Here is a 10897-nt window from a genome sequence, read left to right on the forward strand (position 1 = left end):
CCCTCATAACTGGAAAGTCCTTGGACCCGACCTAGATGCTCAGGGTTTTCGAGGGTAGCAAAGAGGATGTCCTTCTCCCTAACACTAGTGAAGAACCCTTGGCTCGCTTCTACCTGCTTCTCTCTGATTTTTTTCAGAGACCTAGGTCTCGCTGCTCTTGAAGCTGATCTTGCCACTAAGCACCATAGTTGCCCTGCCTCGCAACCAATTCCTAGCACAACCCTCAGGAATGTCAGTAAATGGCATCAATCGACCTTCCTTCTTAGCTTTCTCATCCTCCTTCTGCCATTGAAAGATTTTCCCTTCATACACACATGTGCCCAACCTGTGGTTGTGGTTGTTGCAAGCCCGAATATCCTTGTGTTTGCTACTTTCAGCTTTGAACTCATATGAACTCTTCAACTCCATAAAGGTAGCACGATCCTTCTGTGATATGAACTTGTAGTCCCCAAACGGCTCCCGATTCCGATCAATGTACTCCTTAACAAGTTGGCTCTTGAATGTCCTCCAAGCCTTATTGATCACTCCCAAAAGCTTTTCTCATCACAAGACCCCTCAAATTTTGTGATATCTCCAAATAATTCTTAAGGCACGCAAACAGTGCCTCCGCCTCTGATTGACCGAGGAGCTTCCACTTCTTAAGGACCAATGGCATCCTCTCCCTCAAAATCATGCTACATACACATTGAAAATGGTTCTTCGCTATAAAGGGGGGCGTAGGTAGCCCCGTGACGTTGATCTTTGTGATAGCAATTTTGTCTATAGGCAACTTGGTGTTCATCCTAGCACGCTGAGCTCGACCCCCTAAGGTGGTTGTATCTTTGTGACATCCATCATAGAAGTGGGGATGTTCGTGAGAGGATGACGATGAGGATTGAGCACTTGATGCCATCTAGTTGAACTGCATTAGCAAAAGGACAGAAATAATATGAAGACAACTACAACAAATTTGGACAGATAATGTGGACTAAAAAAAATTAAACATTTAGCGGTCAGGCGTACATAATTAATCCTACTTCAATTTGAACTACATGTCATTCTAGAGTTATGCATACAAAACAAATCCTAGAGAAACAAATGCACTAAAAAAACCTACATTCAAAATCAAGCTCTAAGATTATACAAATGACCTAAGTATCCAACATTCAGTACCAAGTAAGAAGCAATAACCAACGCAGGAATATTTGGAACTAGGAAACCCTAGCACCACAATGGTGAGGAGGAGGACCCGAGCAATGCTTTATGAGTGTCGAAGGAGGACTAGAGCGCCACCGAAGAGTGCCCGAGCGCCGCCGCAGTGGCGACGAGGAGTAAGAGGGTCCGAGCGGTGCCACTGTGGAGAGGACTAGGAATGAGTGCTTGAGCGGTGCCGCGACGGAGAGGACGACGAAGGAGTGCCCTAGTGGTGCCGCAGTGGAGAGGATGAGGAAGGGGTGCCCGAGCACCGCCGCGGTGGAGAGGAGGAGGAGTGCCCGATCACCACCGTTGTGGAGAGGAGAAGAATGCAAAGTGTGCGCAAGATATGTTTGAGTGAATGGACAATAGAATACACACGATGCTAGGTTAAAATACACAGCACATACAGTTTTATGTTCATCTGTATCTTAGATATCACAGACAATATTATATAATGTCCATCTGTGACTTGTCCTAAGTCACAAACGGTTTTCTAGTAATATCCATCTATGAATTGTCCCGTGCCTTGTGAGCCCACACTCCTAGTCACAGACAGTTTCATAGTACTGTCTATCTGTGACCTGTCCCGTGCCATGTGAGCCCACACTCCTAGTCACAGACGGTTTCCATATAATGTTCGTCTATGTCCTATGAACACACATGGTTTATTGCTCTATGTCCATTTGTGTCATGTCATATGTCTGTCCAGAATTGCCATATGTTGTCAGACATCATATAAATTTTAACACAAGCATTTGAATAATGGAATTTCAACACAAACATGCTAGAACTTAATTTCAACACAGACAATATTTTAGCATTAACACATATATGGTCTGCAATTTACAAATATGGTGTTATATCAGTAAAAGGGGGAGCTTCATCAAATTGATTGTACTCCTCCTCGTCAATGACATTTTCAACTCTGACGATCTGCCTTTTCCCGTTGAGAACTATATGTCAGTTCTTTTATGATGTATCATGCACATAAAACACTTGGATCACATGCTTAGCAAGAACAAATGGTTCTTCCTTATATCCGACATGTTGTAGGTCAACGGTAGTGATCCCGTACTTGTCCACTATCAAGCCCTTTGGGTCCTAAATCCGACGGCATCGAAACAGAGGTATCTTGAACCCTATATAATCCAGCTCCAATATTTCCTCTATCTGCCTATAGTAAGCGCTCTTGTGCATATTGTTGTCATACACATCTATGTGCACACCCACTGTTCTGATTTGTACACTTCTCATCATGTTTGGCTATATAAAATGTGTACACATTAATGTTGTGTCATTACCATTTCACAATTGTAAAGATCAGCCATTTTACCAATTTCTTAAATACCTAACTTGTGCAAGAACTTGATTTGATTCTATCTCGAAACTAAGTATTGAACCTTTTGTTATGCTCTCTAATTATCCATACATCGGTCCTTTCCATATTTTCTTAAATGAGCAATGCCTTGTGCTCCTCGATATATTTTGACACTTCATCTTTTTTGGGGATGAAGTTCAGGCTGTATGTTCAATTCGATCAGGTCATTTCGTGCCTTCAGACCATCGTTTGTTTTCTCTGGGATATTGCATAAGGTACCAATAAGAATCTCGCATACATTCTTTTCGATGTGCATGACATTGAGACAGTGTCGCACTTCTAAGTATAGCCGGTAAGGTAGCTCCCAAAATATCAATTTCTTTTTCCACATCACATTTTCATCGCTACTAGATCGCTTTATCTTTCCAAGAACAACATTGATGTTCTTCACCTAATCAAGGATCCCTTCCCTGCTGAAATACCTAGGAGCTATCGCATTCTCTCCCGTGCCATCAAATTCTTTCTTCATATTCCTATATGGATGTGCCTTAGGCAGGAAAACGTTGATGGCGCATATACACTATTTTTCTTGAGTTCTTTAGCCACAAACTCTCGGTAGCATCTAAGCATTGAGGGCAAACTTTGCTTCCTTTTACAGTTTGCCCCAAAATATTACTAAGGCTCAGCAAATCATTGATTGTGCAAAACAACATGGCATGTAAACTGAAGTACTCTCGCTTGTACTCATTCCATACCTCAACACCTTCTGCCCAAAGGAATTTAATGTCATCCACCAACTGGTTTAGGTACACATCTATGTCATTGCTAGGTTTTCTCGACCCTTTCATTAAAATTGATATCATAAGGTATTTTCTCTTCTGGCATATCCAAGGAGGAAGATTGTATATGCATAGAACTATTGGCCAGGTGCTATATCTGCTACTCATGTTACCAAAAGAATTCATTCCATCCGTGCTCAAAGCAAACCTAATGTTCATTACTTTTGTGGCAAACTCGTTGAATTTTTCACCACTGCATACAATCAGCAGGGTTTCGCAGCTTTGAATCATTTTTATGGCCCTCTTTGTGTCAACGAAGCAATTTAGCCTCCTTTTTGTTGGCAAACAAACGCTTCATTCAAGGTATTACAGGAAGATACCATATCACCTTTGCAGGAGGTCATTTGTTCCTACAGGCATCCCCCATCGTTATGCCGCTTGTATCAAGGGCTTCCACATACTGAGCACTCATGCAAGTTTGAATACTCTCCATGGTAAATAATACAGTATTGCTTGCAAGAATGGATTCTTTCCACTTTCAATCCCAAAGGATAAATTATCTTCTTTGCTTCATACATGGATGTGTGTACTAGATTCCTATTGGGAAGCAATGCTGCTAACAGCCGTAACAAGGCAGTGAAACTCTTATCAGATCACACACTGCTTGCCTTCAATTTCAAAAGTTGGAGTACCACATGCAACAATGTGTATTGCTCCTCACAATCGGGTATAAATATTCCTTCGACTGCTACACAAATTCTTGAAATCTAGCAAACTCCAAATTGTATTCATCATTGCCCTCGGTATTGCGGACCATCTGCTCCAAATTTTCAAGAATATCATCATCTCGACACATGAAGTCATTAAAAATCTCTTCAACGTCCCTATCTGGAATAACTTCATACACATCACAGTCAGGCTCTCATGCTTCATGCATATCACCATCAGGGTCATTCATGTCTTCTTCTCCATACTTGGTCCAACATGTATAGTTCAATGTGAATCCGCGCATAATCAAATGTGCATGTATATTATGTGCATTTGGAAACTTTATCTCATTTCTACAATCAATGCATGAACAAGTCATAAATTTGTCATTCTTGTTGAACATATATGCCTCGATAACATGCATGAACCCATATATGCCATTAAGGAACTCATCACAAGTACGATTCTCTAGGTACGTCCAACTTCAGTTAGCCATCTGCAATTTCCAAAAGTTAACAGTTATTGAATATTTAACATAAAGAATTGTTTTAAGTGTAAATTTTAGAGGCAATATAATGGTCCTGAACTAGAAAAAGAAAATAGATGTATTTTTAATAGAAGCTTGAACACAAGCTCAAATATTTTTAAGCTATGGTTTTGTCAACCTACCAATTCGGAGCTAAAGAAAGTAAATTCAACCTCTACGAATTCCAACAGAGGAAGCTAGCTCGCGCTTTAGAGGATGCTCCAAACAAATCACCCCATAGAGGAAGCTCAGGCTGCAGAGTTGAATAGAAGCTCAAATATTTGGACGCAATGGTTTTGTGAATCTAGCTATCAATTTGGATCTAAAGAAGGTAAATACTAACATATAGTTATTCCAATAGATCGAGGAAGCTCGCGCGTTGCAGAGGCAGCTCTAAAGAAATTGCCCCACAGGGGAAGCTCAGCACACTACCTCAAGACTCGCATGTGCCTCTGTCTGAAAAACTTGCGTCAATGGGCCCTATCTTAAGACCAATAATTGCAAGACATAGAATGTTGTTAAAATGAACCATCTATATGTTCACCTTTGTGAAGACGGTCTTTAAGTACAGACAAATTATTATTTTCATTTGTCTATGTCTACCAGAGAGACACAGACGAATTTTATAAGAAACCGTCTGTGACAATGTTACAGACAGATATTCCTAAAACTCGTATGTGTCTATCGTAGAGACACAGACGGATTAAAAAAAGCCGTCTGTGCCTCTTGGCACATCTAGACGGCAACCATATTACAGACACGTCTACCTTAGCAACTGTCTGTGGCTATTTTAGTAGTGACGGGTCCTAAGAAAACATCTGTGACACTCCATCTGCTTTCGCTTTTCTGTGGTAGTGGATACTAATAAGAATGCAAACTGATAATTATAGCAAGATCACAATTGTTTGCCTTCAGTGAGAAGTATACAATGCATTCATATGTATATACCAAGATAAGATGCATGGCTCCACTTTATCAAAGGGAAATAGAACTCACTTTCACCAAAAGAGAAGCGAGAAATAAATATTAAAAAGCTGAGTCTTGAAAATTAAACCTACAATTCGAAAATTATTTATTCCATACACTACTAAGATATATTCATATTTACCAAAATGATACGTGGATCTCATATGTATTCTTAAAAAAACTGCTACTGATAACTCAAGCATAGGATTAGCATGCACGTTGGACTGGACACCCCTAATCCAAGAGACTTGTACATACACACTAGTAGCAAAAAAATGGAGTGTTCTGGTTTTTCTTTTCAATTTTGTTTCCAGAGAAAAAAGAAATATGTTGGTATTAGTAGTACTTTGGTTATGTCAGGCCTCAATAATTGGTTGATCCTCTCCGGATGCCTGATCCTATGTGCAAGCACCACCATTTAGCATAAAGAATGAATGGCAGATGGAGTGTTCCAATCAGGTAATTCCCCTTGCAACCTTTATTAATCTCTCTCTCTCTCTCTCTCTCTCTGATGGACTGATGCTGCCATTGGAGGTAATAGGAGTAGGAGGAGGGTAATAGAGACAAGAGGAGAAAAACTGAAAAAGAAAGGCAACAAGGCGACACGCAGAAGGCGCCACAGTGAACGCTTTCCCCGCATCAAATCCCAACCACTCGTCGTAAAAGCAAATCCGTCCCTCGGCCGCTTACAAAAGGGCCTCCTCCTGCTGCTGCCTTCGCCACCACCACCATCACCTTCTCAATCTCTCTGTGTGCTGCCAGCCTGTGACTCCTCTGATTCGAGAGCGCACAGAACAATGGTGATGGAGAGGCAGCAGCAGGGAAAGGCGGCGGCCTTCGACATCGCGGAGGCCGGCTTCGGGAACCGGCCGGACCTCGACGACGACGGCCGCGAGAGGCGCACGGGTAGGACTAGGAGCGTACCTTTGCTTTTGCTCTTGCTGTACGTGCATGGTCGTTATGTGCATGCGTGCTTGAACATGGACGTGCTTGTTGGACATGCGCAACAGGGACGCTGGTGACGGCGAGCGCGCACATCATCACGGCGGTGATCGGGTCCGGGGTGCTGTCGCTGGCGTGGGCGATCGCGCAGCTGGGTTGGGTGTTCGGTCCCGTCGTCCTCGTCGCCTTCTCCGTCATCACCTGGTTCTGCTCCAGCCTCCTCGCCGACTGCTACCGCTCGCCGGACCCCGTCCACGGCAAACGCAACTACACCTACGGCCAAGCAGTCAGGGCTTACCTCGGTTGGTACCTGTACTCACTGTTCATCATTTTCTGCCGCTTACTTCTACTGCTTAAAACATGAACGGATTTGACTGTCACTTGGCCTGTTGTTGCAATCAACCAATCACTGTAAAAATTAATTTATCTACTAATCCTAGTAATGTTTTGATCTCTCTTGTGAGTCTCGATGTGGTTTAACGACTCAACTGCAGGGGTGTCCAAGTACCGGCTGTGCTCCCTGGCGCAGTACGTCAACCTGGTTGGCGTGACGATTGGCTACACCATCACGACGGCCATCAGCATGGGGTACGCACCGCATGCCATACGCTTTCCATGCCTCGAGCAACCACTGCACACACCCATGTTTCGTGCTGCTTCGATGCATTCGTGTCTGCTTCTAGGAAACCACAGAAAGAGTTGTCTGTTCCTAGGTAGCATTTGTGCTGTGCGTCCGAAATTCTGTTTCGATTATTTGGTCTTTCTTGAGGGGTAGAAAAGATATACGTATGTAGGTGTATGTGTCGTGTTGGGTAGGAGAGGAGGAGAGAAAAGAGTTCAGTTTTTCCAAAGCAAAATTATTTCCTACTAGAATTGTTTCTGACGACAGATGTTGTCACGATTGCATGGCAGTCAAAGAGGGGTCTTTTTAGGATCCAGCGAGCAGAGGAAAAGCGGGCAAGATAAACATAATTTAACAGTTTAAAATACTTGGAAAGAAATATTTAGATGCTGCTTTCTTTCAGTTAAAAAATATTTAGATGCTGCTTTCTTTTTCCCCTGGAAAAGAAGCTACGAAAAGGAGTGGTCTGTAGTGGCATGGCTAGATGAAGAATCTTAATGATTCTGACATAAAAACATCTAGTACGTAGCAAATAAAATGAACTGTAAATTTCTACTGTTAATTCTGTCTCAGTATTCATCTCAACCAACCAATCCTCTGCTTCAGGGCGATCAATAAGTCCAACTGCTTCCACCGCAACGGGCACGGCGCCCCCTGCGAGGCGTCCAACACCACCAGCATGATCATCTTCGCCAGCATCCAGATCCTGCTCTCTCAGCTGCCCAACTTCCACAAGATCTGGTGGCTCTCCATCGTCGCCGCCGTCATGTCCCTCGCCTACTCCTCCATCGGACTCGGCCTCTCTATCGCAAAAATCGCAGGTTAATATCACTCACTCACTCACTGACAGACATCTTGAGTATCACATGAAGAAGCTGATTCACAAGGATCAGAACAAAAGGACTGTGTCGATGATATAATTCTTGGTAGGACATGCCCTTCATGCATGAGGACACTGAACATGTTGATGATGGTCTTTTTTGTTTGTATATATCATACATGTTGGCTCTTGATGCAACGTATGTGTGCTGGTTGATTGATCTCTGATGGACCTGTAGGTGGGGTGCATGCCAAGACGTCGCTGACAGGGGTGACTGTGGGGGTGGATGTGTCCGCGAGTGAGAAGATATGGCGGACGTTCCAGTCCCTTGGAGACATCGCCTTTGCGTACTCCTACTCCAATGTCCTCATAGAAATTCAGGTAGACTCACGGTATATCTTAGTAGCATGACCTCACTAATCGTGGCAAGAAACATGAGTGATACTTAGTAGTAACATGCTGTATGTTCAAATGATATCAAATCATTTTTTTAAAATGATCGAAATTTTAGTCATTTTTCGTCATCGGCTCTGTGGATCTTTCATGTTAGTAAAAGAAAATTCTGAAATTAGATATTTTATTCTCTTTCGAAATTCACAAAATTTCACTGAAATTTTAATACCTGTTCATGTGAATGTTAGTTTAATATCTACGCATATCAATGTTTTACTAGTGTAGTGGTATAAATTATCTGGGTCTTTTAAAAAGAACAGTTCATCTGAGACTAGCATTGTGGCATACATGTGCCCATGCTCGTGATATTTTGGTCTTCAGGAAGCAAAAGAGTTTGGGAGAACTGAACCCCACAGGACAACAAATAGCAGTCCAGTCCTACATCATATGAAAAATAGAAATATTTCTTTTTCTAGAGAAAAATGGTGTAGCAGTCAACAAGGAGTCTCTGCTCTGCCTGCATTGAACCCAGTGCAGAATATGTAGATAAACAGACAAGAGTATTCAAGCCAAATCTTTGCCATGAATGTTGCAAGGAGATTTGACATGTCCAATGCTAGTTGGCGTTTCATGGTAGGAGCATTGCATTGCAGTGAAACCTGGATACGGATATGGACACAGGTATTACAATCTGACTCGGATTCAGTGTCCGGCAAAGAAAATTTAGATACGCAAAATACAATTTAGAATCTGCCACGAGTGTCAGAATTTAACTCGAATTCAGAATGTCTAATTTGGCCCAAAAAAAAATGGACATAGGTATCCAGATAATACTGTTAAATTGCATCGGTTGTCTGGCTCAAATGCAGTAGCCAACTAGCCATATCTATTTGCAATACCAGATTGATCACCTCATTTACACATGGCACGAATCTCGACGCCTCCAGTGGCAGAGTTCTCTGACTCCTGCGACATCGTCGGTCCACGCAGAATTTACAGTCGTAGCTGTACCAGTAAGCTAGTTCCAATGGGTTGACTTGATGGATGCATGGTGAATGCAGGACACGCTGCGTTCGAGCCCGCCGGAGAACGTGGTGATGAAGAAGGCGTCCTTCATCGGCGTCTCCACGACGACGACGTTCTACATGCTCTGCGGCGTGCTGGGGTACGCGGCGTTCGGCAACGACGCCCCGGGGAACTTCCTCACGGGCTTCGGCTTCTACGACCCCTTCTGGCTCATCGACGTCGGCAACGTCTGCATCGCCGTGCACCTCATCGGGGCCTACCAGGTCTTCTGCCAGCCCATCTACCAGTTCGTCGAGGGGTGGGCGCGGGACCGGTGGCCCGACAGCGCCTTCCTGCACGCCGAGCGCGTCGTGCGTGTTCCCATCGTCGGCGACTTCCCCCTCAGCCCGTTCCGGCTGCTGTGGCGCACGACGTACGTGGTGCTCACGGCGCTGGTGGCCATGATCTTCCCGTTCTTCAACGACTTCCTCGGGCTCATCGGCGCCGTCTCGTTCTGGCCGCTCACCGTCTACTTCCCCGTCCAGATGTACATGGCGCAGGCCAAGACGCGCCGGTTCTCGCCGACGTGGACGTGGATGAACGTGCTCAGCTGCGCGTGCCTCGTGGTCTCCCTGCTCGCCGCCGCCGGATCCGTCCAGGGGCTCATCAAGGACCTCAAGGGCTACAAGCCGTTCAAGGTCTCATAAGGATTGCAAGATCGATCGATGAAACATTAGCTGCAGCAATATACTCTGAAACTTGCATGTGCATGCATGCATGCATAGTAGTTATACGTAGTCATGGGAGGATATGATGGGTCGTGTGGACTGTGACACAGGTTAATTTCAGTGTTGTTAATGTTAGTTAAACTAGCCTAATTAGTAATGGTTTGGACTTGAAATTTCAAATGAATGTAAGTGTTACTAAGTGGAGTAGAACTCAGTTGACTGAAAATAGTCAGCACCCAACGCTTAAGAAGAAGAGGAAGGGCACAGTCCTAGACCACTACTGTACTGCAGTTGAGTTTCATCAGGTTGTGAGAAAGAGGTCACCGATAGAGTCTCGTCATACATATCTGTTGTTATGCATGCATGCCAATTGCCAATGAAAGTTCTTCTAATGTTCTAGTATCTTACACTTTTGATCTCAAATCGCGTGCGTCTGTAAAAAAATTATAGAACAGAGTCGAAAGCTACGATTGTCTAGCAATCAAACAAGTTTTTTAAAAAACGAAACAGGCGAGAGCTGTCTATTTATATTAAAAACCAGGAGTAGAGTTCTGACGGGCAAACTACAAAGGGGCGCCGAAACCCATGAGAGAACAAAAGAAAACTCTTCTCCAAGTACAAGGCGAAACAAATCAAATTGTCTCCTGCAAAGCTTCTCATTCGGTCCTCTTCATTTAGATTGGCCCTCGGCAGTTGGTGGCATCGTATGTGTCTGTGGTCGCATCATCGAAGGACGCATTAGTGGTGCTTGTGGTGATGGAAGCATGGTTGGAAAAAAAGAGAGGATTGAGACCTTGAGGACTGTGGAAGTGGCCATGATGATCGCGGAAGCTGCAAGGATTGTTGCAAGGGAATCCACGACGTTGAACCATCGGGGTGTCAGCAGGATCTCTAGGGCCGCCAACCTTCAGCTG

At 43.9% G+C, this 10897-nt stretch overlaps 1 protein-coding gene across 1 annotated transcript; it reads left to right on the forward strand.

The window, feature by feature from the left end:
• The first annotated feature begins 6175 nt into the window (after window positions 1–6175).
• On the forward strand, window positions 6176–10390 carry LOC133892724 (amino acid permease 6-like). The gene is made up of 6 exons (XM_062333662.1): window positions 6176–6379; window positions 6484–6717; window positions 6910–7003; window positions 7644–7858; window positions 8096–8238; window positions 9312–10390. Exons 1-6 carry the CDS (start codon window positions 6271–6273, stop codon window positions 9960–9962), a joined length of 1446 nt encoding a protein of 481 aa, XP_062189646.1. The 5' UTR covers window positions 6176–6270; the 3' UTR covers window positions 9963–10390.
• The last annotated feature ends 507 nt before the right edge of the window (window positions 10391–10897 follow it).

This window comes from Phragmites australis, chromosome 15, assembly GCF_958298935.1.
Source record: "Phragmites australis chromosome 15, lpPhrAust1.1, whole genome shotgun sequence".
Taxonomy (NCBI): domain Eukaryota; kingdom Viridiplantae; phylum Streptophyta; class Magnoliopsida; order Poales; family Poaceae; genus Phragmites; species Phragmites australis.

Coding starts and splice junctions, on each gene's coding strand:
- LOC133892724 (XM_062333662.1), top strand. CDS start 6,271: ATGGTGATGGAGAGGCAGCAGCAGGGAAAGGCGGCGGCCTTCGACATC. Junction 6,380..6,483: donor CGGCCGCGAGAGGCGCACGG/GTAGGACTAGGA, acceptor CATGCGCAACAG/GGACGCTGGTGACGGCGAGC. Junction 6,718..6,909: donor AGCAGTCAGGGCTTACCTCG/GTTGGTACCTGT, acceptor ACTCAACTGCAG/GGGTGTCCAAGTACCGGCTG.